General features: G+C 39.1%; 1 protein-coding gene across 7 annotated transcripts in view; it reads left to right on the top strand.

The window, feature by feature from the left end:
• SLC25A25 (solute carrier family 25 member 25) overlaps positions 1 to 9085 on the top strand; it is a 32397-nt gene extending 23312 nt beyond the window's left edge. For 4 of the 7 annotated variants that reach the window (XM_074293750.1, XM_074293756.1, XM_074293751.1 and 1 more), the window contains 10 exons: positions 1535 to 1661; positions 1801 to 1888; positions 3041 to 3076; positions 3331 to 3442; positions 4330 to 4488; positions 5438 to 5590; positions 5731 to 5838; positions 5959 to 6126; positions 6398 to 6548; positions 6662 to 9085. In XM_074293750.1, coding sequence (XP_074149851.1) covers positions 1535 to 1661; positions 1801 to 1888; positions 3041 to 3076; positions 3331 to 3442; positions 4330 to 4488; positions 5438 to 5590; positions 5731 to 5838; positions 5959 to 6126; positions 6398 to 6548; positions 6662 to 6846 — 1287 coding nt within the window. In that variant the 3' untranslated portion in view covers positions 6847 to 9085. The remainder of the gene's footprint in view (positions 1 to 1534; positions 1662 to 1800; positions 1889 to 3040; positions 3077 to 3330; positions 3443 to 4329; positions 4489 to 5437; positions 5591 to 5730; positions 5839 to 5958; positions 6127 to 6397; positions 6549 to 6661) is intronic. The other 3 variants (XM_074293752.1, XM_074293753.1, XM_074293755.1) reach the window with 1 other exon arrangement.
• Positions 9086 to 27241: the final 18156 nt, after the last annotated feature.

Raw genomic sequence — 27241 nt, forward strand, 5'->3', positions numbered from 1 at the left:
ACAATTCATCACACTTTGCTGAGTGAATGACTGTCCATGGGTAAATTATATAGACTTAGTTAAAAGCTAAAGATTTATTAGCATCTCTTTGTCACTCTAGCTCATCTACATTTATTCTTTTGGAATAATTTTTAGGAAGTGGGTGTCTTCAGCAGGAAGTTCTTTCTGAACCTTTAGTATTTGTACAGTCTTGTTGAGCTTTAAGATTGCCAGAAGGAAGGATTGGCTGTTTTAGGAGAATAAGCCAGCTAATGAGCTGACTACTTTCAAACTTTAACTTTTAAAATCTGGTCCCGGTACTAATTTCCAGTTAGTTTTTAAGTTTAACTCTTAAAAAAAGAGCAACCATTTATTCATTTATGTATATGTGTGTATATTTTAGTGATTGGTTCTAAGAGACTTGTCTCAGTGCCGAGCAGTTTAGGAGGTGACACAAAATCCCCTATGGTCACCCTTCCACATGGAATCTGGAATCTATGAAATGCTCTCCTATTACTGACAATCTAAAAATGAATGCAACTGCTGAGTGCACATAACTTCAGAGTAAGCCAAAGGCATTTGAAACAGATGTCTATTGAAAGGCTCTCTGTAAAGCGATATGAGGTTCTAGTGTTTCTAAGTTTGATATAGGCATCTGTTAGATATTACTAAGTACAGTTCTCATGGCAGGGCATTAGATTTTTAAATACCTAGTTGAGAGAACTGATGATTATGCACATCATTCTTGCTTGAGATTAGGTACTGGCAGTACCATTCAATACAGGGCCAGGAAAGCTCTCTTTGGCCTTCTCAGATTGGACAATATTTCTGCCAAGCAGGAATTGCAAAGTCCAGCAGACTTTTTCATTCCTCAGTGTTGGGGATGGGAGGGAGGAGTACCAAGGGGAAGGTAGGAATGGGAAAACAGACTAGATTGTTCTTGGGCAAATTCTACTTCTAAGATTGGGTTAAAGAGAGAAGCAGAGTTCCCTTGAGACATTTATTTCTTTAACTATGTAATCTCAAAGTCCAAGTGTAAACCTCCCATGGCTTTGTGAACTTATCTTGATAAGAGTTTCTTCCCTCCTAGGAGTTGTGCTAGGGTCAGTATAAAAGTATATAGCTGCCAGGTAGCTAGCTACTGGCTAATGCTAGTTGTACAATAAGTTGGCCTTCAGGTCCCTTCAAAAAATCTTGTATTTTAACTTGGTTCTGAGTCTTAAGTTTCTTTTCCCATATTATATGTTTTCTTTTCTCTCTGCCTGTGACAAACACAGACTACATTTAGAAAGTAGATTTGGGAGAGGTTGGCCTGAACTTGGTGGCTCATGGTTTTTCATCTTAAGTAGTAGCTTTGAGAAACTGACAGAATTCCATAAAACTGTGCCTTGAAAAAGGAACAAGCAAAATTTCCTTGACATCAGTGTAGTTCAAGTGTGCCATTTTGCACAGCATTTCACACAGATGGGTATTGCATATAATGGGTTCAAAAGGTGGAGTGAATCAGGGTATAATCTAGCTAAGGAATAAAACCATACTTTTTTCCCATCCCCAGAAAATTGTAAAAGCTGGAGATAAGGACTTGGATGGACAACTGGACTTTGAGGAATTTGTTCATTATCTTCAAGACCATGAGAAGAAACTGAGACTTGTCTTTAAGAGTTTGGATAAAAAAAATGATGGTAAGGCTTAAGTTCATTATATTGGCCTAGTTAATGAACACCATTTTGACCAGGTTGTTGGCCCAGTTTTCATCCCTCTGCCCATCCCTTTTGGTTTCCTGGACATTTGCCCTTAGCTCATTGGCGCTTGTTGTTGCAGGGCGCATTGATGCTCAGGAAATCATGCAGTCCCTGCGGGATCTGGGGGTCAAGATCTCTGAACAGCAGGCTGAAAAAATCCTCAAGAGGTAAGTGACCAGCCTCTGCATTCAGTTCTGCACATATGTGACAAAAAGAACAAAAGTCTTGTTCTGAGATTAATCTTCCATGTAGTTGTTCTCATGCATTTTGACTGTAATGCCTGTCTTACTACCATCCGATCTCTGTTCATCTGTACTTTGACTTTTCGTGATTGAAAAGAATGAATAAATAAGCCTATCTTAGAGGCAATCAGCTCTTTTAGCCAAGGGTTATTGTTCATAAGATCATAGAATTGGAGTTAGAATGGACCTCTCAAGAAACTTAATGAAACCCTCTCATTTTCACTTAAGGTAAATAGGCCCAGAGAGGTTGAGTGACTTCTCCCTCCATGGTCACATAGGTAATATGTAACAGAGCAGCTCTTTTGATTCCAAATCCTGCACTCTTTTCACCATCCCACACTGTTGGGAACAATCTTCAATAATCTGGTGATTCAGCCTATTAGTAGTCAATTTTTTGACCTGCATACAAAGAAAAGACTAGTTGTGAGAGGGGATTGATTGGTCATATGAGGGATCATTGCAATGTTTTGATACTATAAAAAGAAATGGTTTTAAATTGTAGCAAGATATTTAAATCATTTCTCCCAAAGAATTGAAATGCTAACTCTATTCATAGTTAGAGTTATTAGTGTTTTTTACTAGTAATGGTAGAAATTTCCTTTCCTGAAGATAATTATTTGGATAAGTCATATTTTTTTCTGTCATGGTTTAGTTGCCTTATCTGGAAGCCATTGGAACTAATCCTAGTCAGTCCATGACTTAATAGTTCTTTTGTTGCTAACCTTCCCCAATGAATCTGGGGCCTACAACAACTTTGACAATCTCTGTAGAGGCTGTCCCAAAAGTCTCCATGGAGTTTTAAACTTTAATTGCTATTAAAAACTTAATTGATAGCTAATAATGTTTAAAATTCCAGGGAGACTTTTGGGGCAGCCTGCATTAGTTGCTGATAAGCCAGAATATAATAGCAAGCTATGATCCCTGAGGTTGCTCCTTTGGAGGGGAGGTTATCAAGTTGTCCACACTTTCTACTGTTATTTATTACTGTATGCTTGCCTTACTAACATCAGCTAATGGGCATTTATTTGTATTGTTTTTTCCTCTCTCCTTTGCATCCTACCCTTGTCTGTCTGTCAGAATACGAACGGGCCATTTCTGGGGCCCTGTCACCTAGTAAGTATTTGTGTCACCTTGGTGACTGCCTTCTCTACCTGTTCTGTACAAAGTTCTTTCATTTACATTGAGTTCCCTTTCTCTGAGATTGGGATATAGAGCCATTGGTCTTTTTCAGCACCTTTATGATAACTGCTGTCAGTTTTTGAGTTGGGGGGAGGGTGGGAGTGAAGTGGGGGGGAGATAATAACTAACATGTAGTTCATTAACAAAGAAATATTTCATGTGTGCTTTTTCTTGTTTTTGTTCTACAGCATGGATAAAAATGGAACTATGACAATTGATTGGAATGAATGGAGAGATTATCATCTTTTACATCCAGTTGAAAATGTTCCTGAGATCATTCTGTACTGGAAGCATTCCACGGTACATTCATTAACTCTCCTGGGTCTTGATCTTTATTTATTCAGCTTAGTTTTAGTAATCCATAGTTTACATGGTTACTTAAGTAATGCTTGCTATTCCCAGGGTTCCTTTGGCTTGCTCTACTGGGACTTTTTAAAAAGTTGCAGGTAGAGCTCTCCAGTGGAGAAGAGGGCAAAAGAGCAGATGGACTGGTTTGCAAGGATTACAGTTCTAGAAGTCAGCTTAGAGCTGGTATTGCCTTACTCTCTACCTTGCCAAGACTAGAAAGTGATATGCATGCATTAGAGCTTCAATGATATTTGCTCAGGGTTGCATAATGTTCCAACAGTGTGATCTTGTTACATGTCAAGTTTCAGAAATTTTCCTCCCCACTGCACCTTGACCTGGACCTTTTGGACATTTATCTGAGTTATGGGAATGTAGTCTTACTATATCTAGTAGTCCTAAGTTGGACCAGTTCGATATATTTGTCATTGTTCTTAGCCCTGGTTTGTTTTTTTCTGAGTTTTTAGCTCTAAATTTCTGTGGCCTTCTATAACTATTTGGAGTATATCTCCAAAAATGTAAGCGCTTAAGGAAAATTCTTTCATTCAAGATTGTTACATCTGAGCAGAATGGGAAAATGTAAGTTTAAAGAAAAGAAAAAAGTGTTGTCTACCCTCACAAGTAAAATAACAAAAATAATAGATCAAGCTGCTCTAAGACTAAGCTAGCCTTATATCCTCATAAATACCAGGAAAAGATATTTTAGTACTCTTGGGCAGTTTATGATTTGTCCCTGTTAAGAGGACTAAAATAAGAGGTTTTGGCAGTGATGTCTTTGAAAGAGTTTTCAGGCCTCTGCTTCTTGAATGATCACTACTGTCTTTTGTTGACTGTCCTTACAGATCTTTGATGTGGGGGAGAACCTAACTGTCCCTGATGAATTCACAGTGGAAGAAAGGCAGACAGGGATGTGGTGGAGACATCTTGTAGCTGGAGGAGGAGCAGGAGCCGTATCCAGGACCTGCACAGCCCCCCTGGACCGGCTAAAGGTACTCATGCAGGTATGGAGAGAAAAGCAAGCCCAGAAAATCCCTGCACTTGCATCTATGTTCAGCTTGCTGCTTTGCTCCCACAGCTTCCTTGCCTAGTGAAACAGATGAGAAGAGGAACTTTGCCTCATACAAATATGACATTCCACCTGGATCTAAGAGATATTTGGCTTCTAGCTGACTTAATTTTATCTGAGTCACTTACTCATCTACTTAAGAGCTACTTTGAGTGATGGGACTTGACCATGAATAGGATGATCAAATGGGTGTGTCAGGAGTCTTTTTCCTTCAGCACATCTTGTGCAGGGTACTGAGAAGGGAGCAGATTTTCATCTGACCCAGGATGCCACTTGGAAACAGATCAGTAGTTTTGGCAGAGCCCCTATCTCCACATTGACAGGGCCATAGAGGGATCATCTAAATTGATGTCAGAGGCAGAATTGCAAAATTGGCTTGCGAAGGACAGTATGCTGGACTTTGCTTAGGGTCCATATTAACAGTGACCCGTTGTTCTTTTTTTCTTCATCTCCCCCCGCTCTTGACTCCCTGTTTGTTTTCCAGCACCTTGTGTGCTAGAGTCCTCTGTGGGCACAAGAAAGTCGTCATTTTCTTTTTTTTTTTTTCTTTCCCCTTGCCCTCTGTTCCTTTTCTTTGAAAGTCTGTTAATGGATAAAAATTAACTTGGTGTCTGTCATTTTGAAACAGAAGTGCTTGTTGGGTCTTTAGAGTATTAAAGTGGGGAAAAGTTCATTGAACAGTAACACACATTTATTGAAGACCCATGTTCAAAGTGCTTTACTAGGTGCTGTTGAATACAGAAATGAATAAGTACACAGAGTGTCCTTATTGCTTTATGGCTTGCCTTCTTTGATTTTTTTTTTTTTTTTTTGTCAGACAAAAAAAAAGTCATCTGATGATAAAGGATTATTCCATTGGTACTGACCAATTTTTCTCTATCCAGGTCCATGCTTCCCGAAGCAATAACATGTGTATTGTTGGAGGATTCACACAGATGATTCGAGAAGGAGGGGCCAAATCTCTTTGGCGAGGCAATGGCATTAATGTCATAAAAATTGCTCCAGAATCAGCTATTAAATTTATGGCCTATGAGCAGGTAAGAATTGCTTTGTTTCAAGCTGTGATCAAGTGACAAATATGTTAAGTACCTAAGAAATTCCCCTCCCCCCTACTTTATACTTAGCAACGGAGAACATAGAATAGCTCGAGCCCTTTCATCTCCCTGCTTTTTTCCAGATCAAGCGTCTTGTTGGTAGTGATCAAGAAACACTGAGGATTCACGAGAGGCTGGTGGCAGGCTCTCTGGCAGGAGCCATTGCCCAGAGTAGCATCTATCCTATGGAAGTAAGTAGTAATCTTGATTATATGTGTGGAAATGGAGGCAGTGATGCTGGTATCTGGAATAATGAGGTGGCATTTAAGGAGTAAGCTCTACTGATACTGATGCCCTTTTGCTGTTTTTAGGTTCTAAAGACAAGGATGGCATTACGGAAAACAGGGCAGTATTCGGGCGTGTTGGATTGTGCCAAGAAGATCCTGTCAAAGGAGGGAATGACAGCTTTCTACAAAGGCTATATCCCTAATATGCTTGGAATTATTCCTTATGCAGGAATAGATCTTGCTGTCTATGAGGTAACTAACTGCTTAACTATGGCAGGAAGTAGCTAAATTTTTGCCTTGACCTTTTTTTAAATCCTAGGGCAAGTTTAATGCCTATTGTCCTGGTATCCTCTGGTGAGGAAAGAACAAAAGGGACTAAAAATCTTACTACCTTATTTCAGAACAATTCATCTATAATTTTAACTTGATCACTTTGCAGAACATTCTTGAATCCCCCTCCCCTATAATTTCTTATCTGACATTTAGTGACTTCTTGATTCACTTATCACTTTTTTCCTTCTAGACACTAAAAAATACCTGGTTACAACGTTATGCAGTCAACAGTGCAGACCCGGGAGTGTTTGTCCTCTTAGCTTGTGGCACAATATCTAGTACTTGTGGACAGCTGGCCAGTTACCCTCTGGCTCTTGTGAGAACTCGGATGCAAGCCCAGGGTAAGAACTCTTCTAGGTGAATCCCAAAAGAAATGCTACTGTGGGGACCCAAAGGGCTTTGGGAGGTGCCCATAAAAGATCTCTGACGTTTCAATAACTTCTTCTCATTCAAGCTTCAATTGAGGGAGCACCAGAAGTGACCATGAGCAGCCTCTTCAAACAAATCCTTCGGACAGAAGGAGCATTTGGCCTGTACAGAGGCTTGGCCCCCAACTTCATGAAGGTGATCCCAGCTGTAAGCATCAGTTATGTGGTATATGAGAACCTGAAGATCACCTTAGGGGTCCAGTCTCGGTGACGGGAAGGTTGGCTCCAGACTGTTGGACTTAAGGATCTTGGGCTGAAGTCCCAGGATGTATAGCCATCTCATTCTGTGAATGTGTCAACACTAAGCTGACTTAAGCCAAGCTGTGAAAACCCCAGAATGTCTATAAGAGATAGAAGAGGCAGGGGGAAAAGAGGTCTGAGCTTTGGTTGACATATCAATCTTCTTGTCCCAGATCTCATTGTCAATCCCTGAGAAAACCCCATTTGTTCCCTACAAAGCCTCCCTTAGGGGCCTAGGGATGGGAACAAGACCTGGGGCTTTCGGTAAGGAGAGAAGTGCTCTCTGCCATGACTGCTGCAAAATAGAGGCTTGGAAACTGGCTTACTTCCACCATCTTGCGCTAAGCAACCAAGCTATTTGTTCCAGGATATCTTAACCCTCTGATTTGCTAAGGGTTTTCCCTTTTCGGTCTTTGCTCACTTCCTCTTTGCTGTTTTAATTCTTAAAACATACTGTGGGGGGGACAAACAGTGTTCCCAGGTCACACCTGTTTATCATGTATACTCCCATGGTGAGAAAAGATTTAACCTTGAACTTCACAAATAGCATTTTCTAATATACTGAGTAAAAGCTGCCCTACAGGGTTCCTACAGGAAAGAGAATGACCCTACTTGTGTATTTGCTTAAGCAGAGCATCTCTCTCGTCCATGAGACAGTGCAGTTAAATGAATAGTGAACTGGTGCCCTGCATGTTTGTATGCATGGCAAAGATGGGTTAAGGCTATTACCTTATCTATCTTAACAGCTTCACATCATAGTGCATGATTTCATGAGTAATATTGTTCAGCCCTTGAAACTGAAGGGCTTCCCCTCCCTACTCGGCACCCTGAGGGGCCCTGAGATGGCTCCCAGTCAGGGGCCGGACCAAGTGTCCACTCAAGAATGTAAGCCACTCTCCTTTGTAGGAGTCATTCTATAACTTGGTATTGGGAACAAGACTCCTCTTCCTTGATGAGAGTTTAAGGCCTTAAATTCTGGTGGAGTTGCAGTAGGGATTTTAGTTTATCAGAAAGAGAAATAGATGTACAAATTCTTCCTTTGCTTCTGTTACAGAATGGGAAGAGAAAGTGGAAGCATTATTATTTCTCTGATTACATTAAGGTCTGTTTGGGGTCAGGTTTCTAATCTAAGGAATTCTTATCCAACTCCTAATTGGAGCAGAAAGGGATCAGCCTCACATTCCACTGAAGCAATGTATTATACTGCTTAAAGCATATTTATTTTGTATTTATTTGAACAGAGTTACATCCTAACTATTTTTATAGATGTGTTTAATTATTAGCCTGTCCTGTTTAGTTGTTTGTTTTTTTATCCTTATTTATGTTCATAGTTGATCGCACCTTCTTAGCACTGTGCAGCAGCAAAAAACCTATGGGAAGGATCACAGGCATGTGAAAGGGGCCCCATCATTCCATATAGTCTGTGCTGTCTGCTTAGGTCTTACAAGATCAATCAGGAGAATTTCCTTCCAGGCTGGAGCCTGAGGATTGTGGATGAGAGAAATAGGATCATGGAGGGGCAGAGAAAGAGACTTTCCTTTGCTGAACAGAGACTAGGCTTGCTCTCCTGGAGCAGTGCATGTGATTCAAGAAGGGATGAGGTTGTGTGAATGATAGACAATTGGGGTTCATGGGCACAAAAATTTATTTAGAGAGTGGGAGAATGGGAAAGTGGGGAGAGAGAAATCTCAGGGATTTCCAAGATGAAAATCCAAATAATTTCCAGAATCAGGAAGAATTTTTTCAAAAATATTACTTCTGTTTAAATCAAGTGGCTATAATGACCTGACTCTCCAGGTGCATGTGCGGGAGAGGGGAGCCTTCTAGTAAGGGAAGGCTTAGTTGGCTGGATGATAAAGTGGGAATGGTTTTGCAGCTTGTCTGGCCCATCAGTAAAATGGGCCTGTCCGCTTTCCATTCAGACTGACATACCCATTTCCTGTAGCCAGGAGACCAGCTGCTTTTTGGAGCCTTGGGTCTTGCTGCTTCCTTCCTCCCTCTTCTTGAAATAGTGGTTGCAAATCATTTGACTAAACAGTTGCACTTTCATTCCACCAGTATGGCCTAATGGAAAATACAGGATTCAAAGATCAATGCAAAATTACTGTCTTTTTAGTTATAACTGGAATTTGTCCAAAAGCAAAATTAAGCAACACAATATGGAAGTTTTCACTTAAAACAACCTTCTAATAAAGTTATTTCAATGCTGATGAAACTGTGGTGATTCTGATTTGTGGCTTGGGAAATTCAAAGGGGTTTATATATTCAACAAGTTAATCATCTCTGTCCTACTACTCTATATTCTTGGATTCTCTTCTCATCTGGGCATGTTAGGATCCAGTAGACATCGATTTTGGTTTCACTGATGTCAGGTGTGGATGTAGTCAAGTATTGAAGGTCACTACCTTCTGATGTCACTACCCCCCTTACATGGGCACTGAAGAAAGAAGAGAAAAACACCAAGGGGGTTTAGAAATATAAAAAAGATAGTTTCTGCCTCCTAAGAATTTACATTATACTGAGTATTAAGGGCTGTACTTGGTCAACTAGTTCCCTGGCCCAAGAGTTTAAAATATAAAATGATATCACATTTTACAAATTTATCACAATTGACTCATTTTTTCTCATTTCCAATTAAAATTATTGTGTTCTTCCTCATGTTGACCCAAAAGGCAAACTGCTTGCATTGTAGAATGCATTTATTGTATACAATTGAAATTTTAAAAATAAGTCTTAAAACTTCCAAGCATGGTTAATGAATACAGCACCGGCCCTGATGTTAGCAGGACCTGACTTCAAATGCGGCCTCAGATATTTTCTAGTTGTGTAACCTTGAGCAAGTTACTTAGCCCCAATTACCTCACTCCCCAAAAAATAAAACTTCCAAGCAGCCAGTGGTCTGACCTTCCATTTCTATAGAGGCCTGACTCCCTTATAGTTTTTAACTTCTTTTTTTGCCAAAGGATAGATACTCCAAGATGTCACTGACAGAGGAAAGCTGTCCACAGATAACCCTCCCAGCATCAGGGGAGAGCCTCTCTAGGTGAATGGCAGTTCTCCAACTCTGCTCTACAGAGCCATTGAGATAAGCTCTGAAATCCAAAGATCTTTGAGAAGACTCCTAACTCACCTGACAGGTTTATCTGCTTCTCAGACAATGTTTTCCCTGTTTCCGTAGTTTTTGACAGCCTGGATGCATCCATTCAAAAGTTTGTGGGAAATTCCCTACTATTATGTCCCTGTCAGAGTGATCATCACCTGAACTCTGCCCAAAGCAGGCCCAAGGCTCTCTGAAGCTTCTCTGGCATCCTCTCCTATGATCATTGTCTCCTGGGTAATACCGTGAAGTAGTCTAGGTCTCTTGGGTTTTAGACATCGCCCTGGCCACAAAGTTGAAACCTTCCCATAATTCCTCATACCCTCCAAATCTTCTCATCTATCCCTATCTGGAGTTTCAGGATTGAAACTATAAGGAGCATTCAAAGAAGACAGGATTGCCAATTGCTGTTGATTACATAAGTAGTGTCCAAATCAACCAAGGACTCTGGCCTTCCCTTCTGTGAAGGCCCCGAAGCTTGGCTCTTTGGGAACTTTTCCTATTCAAGGCTATTGCTTCCACACTCAAGCTTTTATAAATCAGGGGTAAAGGATCTGGATGACTGGACAGGCAAAGGCAGGAAGGGCAAGACAGCCTGTGGGGAAATGAAGGCCAAGGACACCCATGGCTGACATGTTGGCGAACGTATGTCAGAGAAGCAGGAACAAAGACAAGTTAAGTCAGTACACAGAAACAAGAGGGGTTAGACCTTGGAAGGAAGGCCACATCATCAAGATCAAGCCCCTCGTTTTACATCAGTGGAAACAATCAGATCAGAGAGACAGAGTAAGCTGCCAGAAGTTACGTAGAGGCTTATTTGGGAGTAAAAAAATGTGGCTGGATATCTCAACACCCTTTACATTCCTCAAGTATGATACCTTGCTTTTCCCCATCATGTCTTGCATCTAAATCTGTGTGTGTGTGTGTGTGTGTGTGTGTGTGTAGAAAAGCTAATGGATATTATTACCACTTGAGCTGTGAGGAACTATGTTCTCTGGTCTTCCATTTTCTTAAGAAAGAGAAAAGAGAAAGACTCTCTGTCAGACCTGACCTAAAAAAGCTTAGTCCCTGTGTGAATATGTGAATGTACAAATTCCCCAGTCTAGCACGTAATGTTCTAATCTTCCTTTCTACTCTTACTTCTCACGATTCCCCACAAACATAATCAAAACTAACTATTCACTATTTCCTGCATATATCCTGTGTTTTCCTTCCTCTGCACCTGTTCTTACTCAACAATCAGTGCTGTTACATTCAAGGTTCTGTGCTAGGTGCTGGTGACACAAATATAGTGAATCTGAGGAGAAATAGACCTGTGGACAAACCACCAAGAAGTCAGGCAGAGAGGTCCCCTAAACTCAGAAATAACTCTTTTGCCCTTGAGAAGACTATGCCCCAAAAGCTATTAAACTGTACATATCCTTTGACTCAGCAATTCAGTCTTTTCCCCAAAGAGAGCAAAGAAAGAGAAAAATGTCCCCAAATGTAGAAACATATTTATAGCAACTTTTTGTGGTAGTAAAGAATAAAAGCAGTTTAAGGAATGCCTGAACTGTTATGGTATGTGAATGTAATGAAATAATATTGTGTTGTGAGAAAAGAGGAAGGGAATGGTTTCAGAAAAACCTAGGAAGATTTGTAATAAGTATGATGCAAAGTGAAATGAGCAGAAACAAGTAAACAATTTACACAATGACAGTAATATTGAAAAGATAATAGAATTTTAATGATTTAGTAACTGATCAACACAATGACCACAATGAGGGAAAGTAAGGAGGGACATGACTAATGAGAATGTGTTTTGCATGACTACATATGTTTGTAATGGGTTTTGCTTTTCTTGCTTTCTCTGTGTATGGGGATATAGAAGGAGCTGAGGGACAGAATTCAGAATTCTAAAAATTAATTTTTAAAATAATAAAAAGTACATAAATGTCTCACTAATACATGTCTTCTTTAATGGACCAATTTATAAGAATTGTCTTTTTAACTCCATTTTCTCCAACAATGTTTTCAATTCTATATTTTCCCTTTCCTTTGTTTTTTGGATAGATTTATTCAAATTTAAGACAGGAACAGTAAAGCCTCCTATTAATGTGTTACTATCATATTTTCGTGTAATTCAATTAATTTTTCCTTTATAAACTTATAGGCTGTAGCTATTGCAGAACATAAGTTTTTGGGGTTTTGCTTATTTATTTTGTTTTGTTTTACAAAGCAATTGGGGTTGAATGACTTGCTTAGGGTCACACAGTAAGTGTTTAGTGTCTGTCTAACACCAAGTCAGAACTCCTGATTACAGGGCTAGTTCTCTATCCACTGTGCCATCTAATTACCCAGAGCACATAAGTTTAATATTGGCATTGGTTTGTTCTTTATGGTTCCTCCCAGGATAACAAAATGTCCTTATCATAATTTATATTGTGAATTTTTGTTGTTGCTTTGCCTGATGGCATGATTGAAATTCTTTCTTTTTTGGATTTATGTGATGCATAGTAAATTTTGTTTCAGATTCTTATTTTTATTTGTGTATGATCTTGCTTTTTAATTGTGTTTCTTTTAAGTAGCAGATTATAGAATTTTATTTTCTTATCCAGTCTGTCACTCTTTCTTGATTTCTTCTTTCCTTTTTTTCTTTTTCTTTCTTCATTCTTGCCTTCTTCCCCCTCCTTTCTTCCTTTCTTCTGTTTTTTTACTTTCTCTTTCTCTTCCTTCCTTCCTTTCTTCCTTCCTTCCTTCCCTTCTTTCTTTCTTACATTGTTTTTCTCCTTTTCTCCCCCTATTGTTTATTTTCTATCTCCTTCCCCTTTGATATCCTGGAAGAATACGTCAAAGCTGTCTCAACCTTTTCCCTCACTGGGAATTTTCTTTTCACTTTCCTCACATTCTGCCCAAAGTGACTTCTGGGTGGACAGAACAGGCCCTAGATAGATGCCAATTTCCTTTCCTTTACACTTGGTGTAGTTCTGCCCATATACAGGCCCTCTGCCCCAGTTCCTTCTGTCCTCTAACTAAACAGTACTGCCCCAGGAAAAGTTCCCTCCCATCTTCTTATACCTTCAGCTCCTCAGGAAGTGGGTGAGCAGAATTGAAGTCTATTGCTTGTTGCCACACAGTAGTTGGGTGTGGGCTGGGGCAGTGTGCTAGGAGAGAATACACTGTCAATGAGGAAGTAGCTGAATGGATCTTAGAACACAAGCCCTGCCAGAATATTGGAGCTTGAGGTGGGGTGAGAAAGCATTCTGTGGATGCTGTTAATTCATAAAGTTGTTGTTTCTTTGTTTGAAGTCTTGCTGTTTTGACCTGTAGAGAAAATGTAATTCTATCTTTTGAGCATAAATACTCTTTTAGGAGACTGAAGAAAATGTCTAGTTCTCTATTTTCTGATTATATAACCTAGAAGTTCCCTTTCTAACTGTAAATCTATGATCCCCCATTTGCTGGAAAGGAGATTGGAAAAACTCCTGCATTGTTGGTGGAACTTGTCTAATCATTCTGGAAAGCAATTTGTAACTTGTCCAAGAAGCAAACTATGAATACCTTTTGACCTATAAATATTGCTACCATATCTATATTCCAAAAAGGTCAAAGGATTTTTTAAAGGAAAATGACATAAATTGTGGTAAGTGTTTGTAATGGAATATTAATTGTTCTATGGAAAATGATGAGCAGGATGCTCTCCAAAACAAAACAAAACAAAACCTTGGAAAGTCCTCTATGAACTCCAGCAAAGTGAAATATACTGTATACAGAGTAAGAGCAATGTTCTGGGATGACTAGCTGTAAATAACTTGGCTATTCTCAGGAATACAATTATCCACGACTATTCTGAAGGACTTATGATGAAAAATCTTATCTGTACCCAGAGAAGGAACTGATTGTGTCTGAATACAGATTGAAACATTCTCTCTCTCTCTTTTAATTTTTCTTGATGTGTTCCAATTATTTCCCCCCTTTCTTCTACCCTCTCCCCTAGATGGCAAGTAATCCAATATATGTTAAACATGGTAAAAAATGTTAAATCCAACATAGGCATACATATTTCTATAATTATCTTGCTGCACAAGAAAAATCGATAAAAAAATGAGAAAGAAAATAAAATACAAGCAAACATAACAAAGAGTGAAAATGCTATGTTGTACTCCACCCTCAATTCCCACAGTCTTCTCTCTGGGTGTAGATGACTCTTCACAAGATCATCGGAACTGGCATTAATCATTGTTGGAAAAAGCCACTTCTATCAGAATTTATCTTCGTATAATCTTGTTGCTCTATATAATGGTCTCCTGGTTCTGCTCATTTGACTTATCAGTTCATGTAACTGATGAAAATCAGGCCTCTCTGAAATAATCCTGCTAGTCGTTTCTTATAGAATAATAATATTCCATAACATTTATATGTTTTCTTTCATAATTTGATTTTTATGTATATGTTTTGCATAACTTCACATGTGGTTTCTTAATTGTGGGTGAGACAAGGGAGAGAACCTTGAACTCAAAAATTTTTTTAAATATTTAAAAAGTTTTCTAAAAAAATTCACTTAGAAAAAAAATTGTTGTGGATATAACTGGAGAAAAAAATATTAAATCAAATATACACACAAACACAATAACATGTGTGAGACCATAGTGTGGATTTCCTATGTAAAATAAAACTTCCCAGACTCCATATGGTAGAATCATATAAAGATTTGTATAATTGTTATAATTCAGAGCAGTATATCATTTTCTTTTCTCCTAAAATGAATTTTGAATCTACCTAGTGATGAGAACAAAACTACTCAGTCCTACAGCAATGAGAAGTCCTTGTCCAAGTTCTAGCTTGAGTAGACCACCACCTGGTGGACAGACTACATATTGCGACTACATATTGCCTACTCTATAATTAAAAGAATAGGTTCCTTTTCTGTACTATGTGGTTGTTTGTCCTTTCTTCTCGAAGAGGACCAAATAATATCAGGAGGGGGATGTCTTGACTTGCAAAGGGATAGGATTTAAATGAGGCAGAGCTATGCAAAGTCATCAACCTTTCTCTCCCCAGTCATCAGAGCCCAGTTGCAAGACAAGTCAAAACAATTGACATGGTGGAGGATGCAGTCTTTCCCCCTCAAAATTGGTCGGAGGCAATGCCCATTGAGTAATTAAAGGATCTGTGGTCCCAGTTTAGACTTGCAGAAAATAGAGCTCATAACCTGTGTGAATAGTTGTTGCTTAAGACTTTCAATGTGACCTGGAAGACATCCATAGGCAACCTTAAGAGTGTCACATAGAGACCCCCCCCCAAAAAAAAAAAAAAGGAATTCCTGTGCTCAGTGAACTTCCACAATATTTATACAGGTAAGTAAATACAAAGAATGACTTCCTCTCTAAAGCTAATTCAAAGGCCATGAAGCTTTCTTGAATTATCCAAGTCCATGGCTGAATTTCTCTCTAATAAAATACAATAGTCCCTTGTATGCACTTCTTTTATAGAACACAGTATATTCTGCCTTGCTTTGAAATTAATCATTGCAACATTAACAATACTTTACTTTTCTATTGTGTGTTGCTATTTCCAAAGCACCTTCACTTCTATTATCTCACCTGTTCCTGATCACTAACTTTGTCTGATGGATAAGGCAGGAATGATTCCAGTTCAATTCTGGAACTTTTTCCATTTCATTGAATGTTACCTTCTTGCTGCAGAGTATATTATTACAGGGAACTGGACTAAATGAAATCCAAACTAAAGTCCTTTCTAATTTTTTACTATATGTTCTATGTTCTAATATTATTAAATATTCTGTATACACATAGAATATATAATATGTGTATATAAAATCCTTTCCAAATCTCTTAGTCTCTTAACTCACCTACTTCCCGTTGTCTTCTGTAACATTGCTCTCAGTCCTTCCCCATGTCTGCTGACTCCTAATTAGTTTCCTTAGCTGTATCATTTCTCCTGTTCCACCCAATAAGCACCCGTATTCCCTCTGATTCTACTGTGGACTTTCTTCTCTTCTTCCTTTACTCATTTTCTTGGTGGCCTTGTCAATTTCAATAGCTTCAATGATCATCTCTATACCAGTGATTACCAAATATACCTACAAAGCCCCATTCTCTTCCCTGAACTCCAACCTTATATCACCAGTTTCTTTAAGAATATCCCCTCCTAGAAATTGTGAAATGATCCAGCCATTCTGGAGAACAATTTGGAATTATACTAAAAGAGTTATAAAATTGTGCACACCCTTTGATCAAGCAGTGCTACTACTGGGCTTATATCCCAAAGAGCTCTTAAAGAAGGGAAAGGGACCTGTATGTGCAAGAATGTCTGTAGCAGCCCTTTTTGTGATGGCCAGAAACTGGAAACTAGGTGGATGCCCATCAATTGGAGAATGGCTGAATAAATTGTGGTGTATATAGATGTTATGGAATATTATTGTTCTGTAAGAAACAACCAGCAGGATGAATACAGAAAGGCCTGGAGACACTTACATGAACTGATGCTAAATGAAATGAGCAGGACCAGGAGATCATTATATACTTCAACAACAAGACTATGTGATGATTAGTTCTGATGGATGTGGCCCTCTTCAACAATGAGATGAACCAAATCAGTTCCAATGAAGAAAGCCATATTCAGCCAGAGAGAGGACCATGGGAACTGAGTGTGGAGCACAACATACCATTCTTACTCTTTTTGTTGTTGTTTGCTTGCATTTTGTTTTCTTTCTCAATTTTTTTCTGGTTTAATTTTATTTTTCTTGTGCAGCAGGATAATTGTATAAATATGTATGCATATATTGGATTTAACATATATTGGACTACTTACCATCTAGGGGAGGGGGTGGAGGAAGGAGAAAAAAATTGGAACACAAGGTTTTGCAAGAGTTAATGTCAAGGAATTATCCATACATATATTTTGAAAAATAAAAAGCTTTAACAAAAAAATACTTACACACACCTCACACACACACACACACACACACACACACACAGAATATCCCCACCTAGATCTCTATTGTAAATGATCTTAACCTAGGAATTATGAACTTAAAAAAAATGTTTTATAACTGTAGCTCAATATATTTGGTTTCTTTTATAATCCTACATATTTTATGCATTTATAAACATTATTCTGAGGAGTCTATGAGTTTTACCAAACAGCCAAAGGCATCTATGACACAAAACAAGTTAAGAACTCTTATTTTATTAGTATTTTAAATTTATCATGTGAATACTGTGCTTGTAGTTAACAAAATGCAGGACTGTACATTCTTTCCAATCCTCACAAAAGATAAAGCAAATTCAGCTGTTTCTATGATGTCAGACCACCACCAACTCTAACAAGAAAATAACAGAGAAGACTAATCAATCTCCAATCTCTTAAGATATCAGTCAGCATTCCCTCCCTCACTGGACCCCTTGCTATGACTAGGCTACACAAACCAATCCATGAGTTTGCAGCAGAATTCAGCTCTGACCTCCCGCTTTCCCATGACCCTGCCTGAGACTACAGGATGCTATCCTGAAGCAGGAATCAGACAGAGAACCAAGACAACTGGTACAGAGTGGTTGAATGCATGAAGAGCTCTGCCAGGCTTGAGCAAAGGCTGAGGTATTCTCCTGAGCCCAGTTCTGCTCCTTAAAAGCTGCTTGACATAGAGACAAAGGCCTATAAAAAAGAGAAGTTTGAGACACCTTTACAGTCCCGTTCCTGAGGAAGCTGCCATAAGAAGGGGAAAGGGTCAGAAAATGAGCAGTAGGTGAGCATAAGGAAAAAAAACTGAAATAACCAAAGGTCTCAGGAGGAAGAAAACTCAAAGACCTAGAGCACAAGCAGATAAACCAATAGGAAAGATATTGATAAGGGAACATGATCTCTAGATCATTCAATCAAGTTCACATATCTCTGAATAAATATTTGAGACAATGAAAAATAAATTAATGTTTAATGAGGTGGTGGTCCCCGTGCTCAAGAAACCATGGAATCACATCCAAATGTACCTATATGGCTCAAGAGAGGAATAACAATTGTGAAAGTAGAATGCAGAAGAGCGTTTGGTTTGGGGTCAGAGTGAGAACACTCACATAAGATTCTCTTTAAGCTTTTTCATCAAAGGAAGCAGGCCAAATAACAGGGGCAATTCTGGTTAGGGGAAAGAAAGCTTTTATGCCAAAATTTTGGCCCGAAGCTATGTTAGGAATACTAAGGCTGCTAAAAACAGAATCGTTTTCAGCCACAGGATTTGTTAGAAACAGAATTAATCAAAACAGCAACTTGATTATCAGCATTCAAGGAACAGTTTACTGGGCAAGTGTTTCTTTTATGGACTCAGCAAGTCTAAACATACTTATGTTAGTGATTTTAGAAAATGTTTATATTAGCAATTTCCATAAACTAATCTAGGACCCAGGGTCAGGGCCCAGCATGTCCCTATAAAATTATCTCTCATTCAGAAGAATAGAAAATCAAACAAATAGAAAACATGTGAATCCATGATAAATCTCATCAAAGAAACAAGAGAGAATAATTACTTTGGAAGACAAATACCAAAAAAAAAAAAAAAGTTAAGAACACTCTCAAAGAAGAAAAGCAAAAAACAAAAACAACCGTCAAAGGCTGTGGCCTGAGAAACCTAATTAAGGAGAAGGGAAAGAAAGTCAAGTGACTGAGTTGAAAGGGAAGAAGAAAGGTTTAGGAGAAGAGAATTAAGATTTATATAATATACTTACTATGTGCCTGACACTGTATGAAGTACTTTACAAAGATTGTTACTTGATCTTCAAGTACTGTTTTTATTTCCATTTTATATCTAGGGAAATTGAGGTGAATAGGGGTTAAGTGATTTGCCTAGGGTCACACAGCTAGGAAATGTCTAAGCCTGGATTTGAATTTAGGATTTCCTGATTTCCAACCTGGCATCTAGGCAGAGTAACATAGTGCCTCCTTAGGGAGAAACAGGATGTTTGAACTAATGGGGATATAGTAAAACTTCCAATTCCGTACCATCTGTAACTGTAATAATAGGGGAAATGAACAATGGCTCTCCTCTGCCAAAAACTTCTGAGAACTTTTACTCCCTTGGGTATGAACTCAGCTATAAATACCGGGGTGGCTGCAACCCACAATGGAGATGGGACTTGAGCAGCTTGCCAGAGCTGAGTTTTTTATTACTCCACCTTCTGATTCTGATTTCTTGTATGATTTCCTGTATTTTAGACTGGAATGAAAGTATGTTTCCCTAGGGTCAGATGAAATGGGAAAGGAGATAGGAATCTTAATGGGAAATGAGGCTTAAGATAAGAGGCCTAGATGGGAAAAATTAATGCCCAACATTTGTAATAGGCTTGTGGAATGCTCAGTGAAAGTGAGATTTTACCTTTTAAACTCCTGACCTAGACTAGAGAAGCACAGAAGTTTCTAGGGGTCAAAGAGACAATGAGGAGGTTCTTGCTTGCTGTTGGGTTGAATTCCTAAATTTCTGCAACCATAACATCATGGGGTCATAGATATAGCGGCAGGAGAAACCTCAGAGGCCAATTAAGCTCAACCCCCGCATTTTACAGAAAGGGAACTGAACCCAGGAGGCCAAATAATTTGTGCAAGCTTGTAGAAAAGCTTCAGAATCTGAAGCAGAAAGAACTCAAAGGGCTCAGATTTAGAACAGCTTTTTTCGATGGGGCCCTTGGTCCATGGTAGCTAGGTGGACCACAAGGAGGGACATTGACAGGAGAAGGCTTTTGCTGAATTGAAGAAGTGAGCTTTTGTTGCATGGCTCAAGTTGAATTACCATCCAAACTACCCCTGAGCAAGCAGGGAGGACCCTCATAGGTTCCTTAAGGAGACCTTTTGTTCCTTGTGAATTCCTTAAATTGAAAAAAATCGTCATGACCTCACAATTACTCTATCTAGTCAGGAGATAAAGGTGAGATTAAGAATTTATTGGTATCTCAATGCTTTGACAACTCCTTTTAGGATTAGCCTGATTTCTAAGCATCACGATGGTTCATTAGGAATTTAGCCTGGCTTAATGGCATCTTCCCCCTGTAATAGGCAAGTTCTGCTAGGGAACTTAGCCCCATCTTTCCCCTTCTTAATTGCCCAAACTCCCTTTTGGAATTAGTCTGCTACCAGCAACAAAATAAAACCTTTACCTCTTGATCTGGAAATGGTCTATGCCTACAAATTCTTTTGAGACACCTCATGACACTATCCTAAAACCCCAATATATTTTTGGGTTCAACTCACACCCCAACATTTGGTGGCCAAAATGGGGAGAGTCTGGGAACCTCAACATAGTGGAGAATTCTGCACTTCTGCATCCCTGCACTCCATCAGTTACAATTTAGGATGAAGCAAAATCTTTTTTTCTGGAAGACTATACAGTGTGGCCCCTTTCCCTCTTTCCTGTGGGTAAATTGTCAGGGAAGTCAGTAAGGAAGAAAAAGAAGGAAAAATAGACTGAGTCCATCAGCTCTCTACCCATAAGAGGATGGCATCTTTTCTCTGAATGAGTCTTTTGGAACAGTTGGACATTGTCCTAATTAGTTATCTGCCTTTCAAAAGAGATTATTATGCTTTTATATTCCTCTGATCATATTACTTTTTTATATAAATTATTCTTCTCGTTCTGCTCACTTCACCTTATGTCAGTTCATACAAATCTTCCTAGACTTTTCTCTAATAAAGGTCTTCAAGGGAGTTACTGGGGAAAGACTGGTGTAAAAAAGATTATAAATAATGAGTAAAAATTCTTGTTAAAAATTAGGGGGAAGGATCTCCATCACAGCTCTTCCTCATAGCTGCAATACCTGATGTGGCCACTGGTGGGAGCAGCTCTGCAGCTGGGGTGAAGGGGGTGGGGGGAGAGGCAGAATTGGTCCAGCTTGGGACCCAAAGAGAGACTTCTATTCCAAGGGCTACCCTCTCCCCCCGGGTCTTCTCAGAATGTGGCCACACAGCCCTCTTGGTAGTGGCCAGAAACTGGAAAATGAGTGGATGCCCATCAAATGGAGAATGGTTGGGTAAATTGTGGTATATGAATGTTATGGAATATTATTGTTCTGTAAGAAATGACCAGCAGGCTGATTTCAGAAAGGCCTGGAGAGACTTGCATGAACTGATGCTGAGTGAAATGAGCAGAACCAGGAGATCATTAAATACAGCAACAATAAGACTATAGGTTGGATCAATTCTGATGGGCGTGGCCCTCTCCAACAATGAGATGAACCAAATCAGTTCCAATGGAGCAGTAATGAACTGAACCAGCTACACCCAGGGAAAGAACTCTGGGAGATGACTATGAACCACTACATATAATTCCCAATACCCCTATTTTTGTCTGCCCACATTTTTGGATTTCCTTCACAGGGTAATTGTACACTATTTCAAAATCCGATTGTTTTTGTATATCAAAATAACTGTATGGATATATATATATATATGTTGTATTTAACTTCTACTTTAACATATTTAACATGTATTGGTCAACCTGCCATCTGGGAGGGAGTGGGGAGAAGTAGGGGAAAAGTTGGAACAAAGGGTTTTGTAATTGTCAATGCTGGAAAATTACCTATGCATAAATTTTTTGTAAAAATTAATTAAATATTTAATTTAAAAAAGAAGATGCCAATTTACAGGGGCAAAGGCATTTCTTCATCTGAGAGTTTCTTCTATTAAAGATATCAAAATTCTAGTGTTTATTCTCTATTCCTATAAATATGAATTTTATTTTTTTTTGGTAGAAGCACAATTGCAAATCTTTATTTTTGAAAATTCACCTTAACTACAATAAAGTTTGCCTCAAATTCTTCTTTGGAAAAAAAAAAAAAAAAAAGAATGTGGCCACAGAAGGCCAGCTAGCTCCCAGGACAGCTCTCAGACTTTGGTAAAACTCTGAAAGCAGAGGAAGTGTGATATATTAAACCTAGTCTTTGCAGAAGGGAGCTCCCAATGCTGACAAGCTTCCAGAAGTGATATTTGGAGGGCGGGATTAGGGAAGAGGGTGACCTGAGGGGAAGTGGGTGGGCAGGAGGGGAGGGGAAGAGAGACCTGGATAGAGACTGAACCAGAAAAAGGGGAGGAGGGAGGGAGGGAAAGAGACAGACATAGAGAGAGAGGCACACAGAGAGACACAGATACAGATACAGACACGGACATAGACAGAGAGGGAGAGAGGGAAAGAGACAAAAAGACACACACACACACACACACACACACATAGACAGAGACACAGACAAACATGGACACAGACTCAGATATAGACAAAAAGAGGGAGGGAAACAGAAAAAGAGGGAAGAGAGAGAGAAGGGGGGAGGGAGGGAGAAAGAGAGAGAGAGAGAGGGAGGGAGGCAGAGAGAGAGAGAGAGGGAGGGAGGGAAAGAGACAGAGGGAGAGACAGAAGAAAAAGAGAGGTCAAAAAAATAGCTAATAACAGCCAGATTAACAGCTCACTTGCCATTTTCCCTCCCTCTTAAAACCAAGTACGTTCAGGTTTTACAGGTGAGCCCCTCCACAGGTGCAGCTGACCATATGTCCATCTCTTCTAGAAAATCCTCACAGGAGCTCTCCTTGACAAGCTATACACAGTATATATCAGCATTTCTCTGGGTCTTCCCCAATGGCATGGGTGCTTATGAGTGGAAGATAGAACAGGGCATTCTTGAGCCAGCTCCAACTGAACTGAAAGTCAGTTGTGAAATTTTCAGCACAAGCATTTAGATCTTGGAAATGGGCAGTTCAAATCAGGGCTTGATTTTTTGTTTTGTTGCTTGTCTAGACTTAAGAAAGTGTTACTAACACAGGACAAACTTGCAAAGGTGCAATTTCTTTGTCTGAGAGGCTGATGGTTAAATATTTACCAGTAAACCCTTTTATTGCTCAAGCTCAGCAATTGAGTAGGAGGCTCATTACCAGAGTAAAAACTGAGATTTACAGAGGGCTTTAAGATTACAAAATATTTTATAACCAGTAGATCATTTGAGTTTCCTAACACTTCTGAGCACACATCTGTCTTGCTGTCCCCTTGCTCTTGCAAGTTAAATGACCATTAATACATTGATGAGATATTTCTGGGCCAGAAACTATACCCATTAATTTGACCCTTTTTGATCTCTGACTTACGTATACCTTGGATTCTTTGAAGTGTGCTATTCCTGGATTTGTAACCACATAGCATCTCTGGAAAAAGCTTTGTTTTAAGAGAAGCAGTTTTGTACTGGGGAGCAGCCAGATCTTTAAAATCACTTAACAATTTTCCACATTCATTCTAGCCCATTCTTTCTCCTCTTCAATTTTAAACACAGCTCATTGTCCTTCTTCAGTGTTTGTCTCAGACTATTCAAATCTCCCTCTACCACAATCCATCTTCTATCAGCTGCCAAACTAATTTTCCTTAATAATTATATCCATATCCCTACTCTGATCAACAAACTCTATGGCTCTTTAATCTCCAAGATCAACTATAACATCATCCAGCATTTAAAGTTTTTCATAACCTGATACTTTCCTATCTTTCTAGTTTTCTTATACTTTATTATTCTCTTTTTTTACATTTTTTAAATTAAAGCTTTTTATTTACAAAACCTATGCATGGGTAATTTTTCAACATTCACTCTTAGAAAACTTTCGGTTCCAAAATTTTCCCCACCCCCTCTGCTAGATGGCAGGTAGTCCAATACATATTAAATATGTTAAAATATATGTTAAATCCAACATATGTATACAGCTATCTTGCTGCACAAGAAAAATCAGATTTAGAAAGAAAAAAAAAAGGAAAACAAAAATGCAAGCAAACATCAACAGAAAGCATAAAAATATTATGTTGTGCTCTGCACTCAGTTCTCATGGGTCTCTCTCTGGGATGGATGGCTCTCTTCATCACCAGATCATTGGAACTGGCGTCAGTTATCTCATTGTTGAAGAGAGCCACGTCCATCAGAATTGATCATCATATTGTTGTTGAAGTATATAATTATCTCTTGGTCCTGTTCATTTCACTCAGCATCAGTTCATGTAAGTCACTCCAGGCCTTTCTGAAATCATCCTGCTGGTCATTTCTTACAGAACAATAATATTCCATAATATTCATCTACCACAACTTATTCAGCCATTCTCCAATTGATGGGCATCCACTCAGTTTCCAGTTTCTGGCCATTACAAAGAGGGCTGACACAAATATTTTTGCACATATGGGTCCCTTTCCCTCCTTTAATATCTCTTTGGGATTTAAGCCCAGTAGTAACTGCTGGGTCAAAGGGTATGCACAGTTTGATAACTTTTTGAGCATAGTTCCAAATCGCTCTCCAGAATGGCTGGATGTACTCACAATTCCACCAACAATGTATCAGTGTCCCAGTTTTCCCACATCCCCTCCAACATTATGCATTATCTTTTCCTGTCATTCTAGCCAATCTGAGAAGTGTGTAGTGGTGTCTCACAGACACTTTATTATTTTCATGGAAAATTTTCCATGAACTCTGCAAATGTCTTGCAACACAACACAACACAATCTTGTCCCCATGGTCATGACCTTGCAATACTAATTGTCTTACATGCATGGAATGTTAGACTTCCTTACTTTGAAGCCTTAGTTTCCCTGGCTTCAAGACCCACTTTAAGTTCTGCCTCTGCAAGAGGCTTCTCACTAACACGGTGCCATCCCTTGCCCTCTTATGACTACTGCCTTCCTGAGATTGCATTCCTATACTCTCTATAAATCTTATACTTATTTCTAATTATTTACATATTGAATCCCTCCATTAGAATGTGAGCTACTTAGAACCAAGAGAACATTATACACAGAACCAAAATTGTGATGCTCACCTATGACAGATGTAGCTTTTTTCGGCAATAGTGATCCAAGACAATTCCAATAGACTTGAAATGGAAAATGCCAATCAAGTCCAGACTGAATATAAATGTTTACTATTTTCACCTATTTTGTTATTATAGTTTGATTTTTATTTTGTTTTTTCCTTTTTATTGTGCTTTTTTTTCACAGCATGAATAATATGGAAATGTTTAAAATGATTGTACATGGGGCAGCTAGGTGGTGCAGTGGATAGAGCACCAGCCCTGAAATCAGGAGTTCAAATTTGGCCTCAGACACTTAATACTTCCTAGCTGTGTGACCCTGGGCAAGTGACTTAACCCCAATTGCCTCAGGGGGAAAAAAAAAAAGCAATTGTACATGTATAGCCTTGGGGAGGGGAGAGGTAAGGAAGGAAGGAAAAAGAATTTGGAACTCAAAATCTTACAAAAATGAAGGTTGAAAGAGAACTGTTCGGTTTTGCACATATATATTGTATCTAGGACATATAACATATTTAATATGTATAAGACTGTCTGCCATCTAGGGGAGGGGGTGGAGGGAGGGAAGAGAAAAGTTGGAACAGAAGTGAGTGCAAGCAATAATATTGTAAAAAATTACCCAGGCATATGTTCTGCCAATAATAAAAGTGAATTGTTTGAGGGTAAGGACCCTCCTTACCTTTCTTTTCTTTTTTTTTTTTTTTAATAGTTTTTAATTACCAGATATATGCATGGATAATTTTACAACATTGACAATTGCCAAATCTTTTGTTCTAATTTTTCCCCTTCTTCCCTCCCCACCTATGGCAGGTTGACCAATACATGTTAAATATGTTAAAGTATATATTAAATACAATATATGTATACATGTCCAAACAGTTGTTTTGTTGGACAAAAAGAATCAGACTTTGAAACAGTGTACAGTTAGCCTGTGAAGGAAATCCAAAATGCAGGTGGACAAAAATAGAGGGATTGGGAATTCTATGTAGTGGTTCATAGTCATCTCCCAGAGTTCTTTTCCTGGTTGTAGCTGGTTTTCTTCATTACTGCTCTATTGGAACTGATTTGGTTCATCTCATTGTTGGAGAGGCCCATGTCCATCAGAATTGATCATCATATAGTATTGTTGTTGAAGTATACAATGATCCTGCTCATTTTACTCAGCATCAGTTCTTTCAGGCCTTTCTGAAATCCTCCTGTTGGTCATTTCTTACAGAACAATAATATTACATTATTTTCATATACCACAATTTATTCAGCCATTCTTCAATTCATGGGCAGCCACTTAGTTTCCAGTTTCTAGCCACTACGAAAAGAGCTGCACAAACATTTTGGCACATACAGGTCCCTTTCCCTTCTTTAAGATCTCTTTGGGATATAAGCCCAGTAGAAACACCGCTGGATCAAAGGGTATGCACAGTTTGATAACTTTTTGAGTATAGTTCCAAATTGCTCTCCAGAATCCTCCTTACCTTTCTTTGCAATTCCAGGACTTAGAACAGAGCTCGAGAGTGTTTAATAAATATTTTCTGATTAACTAATGTGCTAACTCGATAGATTGGCATGGCATGCACTGGACAATAGGCGTTTTTCATTCATCAGATTTTTTCTGGAGTTGTGAGGCCCTGTGGTATTCTGAGTTTGCTGCAGGTACAAGCTGGACTATCTGGAGGGACCTGACAGCAATAAGGATTCTGTCCCATCTGGACCCTGCAAAGGCATTCTCCATAGCAGTAGTGAGCATGTCTCTCCTGAAAAGGGTCATATGTTTGTTAAGGAATCTCAACTGAGCTTAACATACCCAGGAAAGGTTCCTTGCCAGGGGACTTTTAAGTTGACATTTTCCACCACAGAGCCAATAAGTCTGGAATCAGTGAACAAACCATCTGTAAACTTTGTACCAGTGGTGCTCAAAACAGAGTCTGGGGAGCCCCTTTCAGAGGACCTATGAGGTTAAAACTTTTTATAATGTTAATATGCATTAGTTTCCACTATGACTAATACTGCTGGGATCCTAGGACTAGTTGTTTGCAAAGGCCTTCCCTTGTCTTCTCAGGAGTCCATTAAGGACACCTAAAGTGGATGTGTAGCTCCTCCCCACAAATCTATAGAAAGCAAAGTAATTCTCCTGATTTTACCTAAGATTACTCCTATTTTCAGGGTTGTATCACCTCCAGAACAAATATCCACATCCTAACTTCAACCCCTTAAATGCTACCTTCACTTGTGTGTGGGGGTGGGCACAATGGTGACCAAAGAGTCCACCCTGGGCACAGCAAGTGACAAGGGTGACCTTCCTGAGAAGGAACGTAATTCTGCAGCTGAAGGCAACCAGGACCAAGCAGCCGTGTTTCCTTTACATGTTAAAAGAATTAGAAGTCTGATGGCAGCAAATACCTGTTCCCCTTAACTTGGCCTGGGTTCCTCTAGGCCAAAGCTTCTTAAACTGTGGTCGTGACCCCATAAAGGCTCA

The sequence above is a fragment of the Sminthopsis crassicaudata genome, chromosome 2, assembly GCF_048593235.1.
Source record: "Sminthopsis crassicaudata isolate SCR6 chromosome 2, ASM4859323v1, whole genome shotgun sequence".
In the NCBI taxonomy this organism is placed as follows: Eukaryota; Metazoa; Chordata; class Mammalia; order Dasyuromorphia; family Dasyuridae; genus Sminthopsis; species Sminthopsis crassicaudata.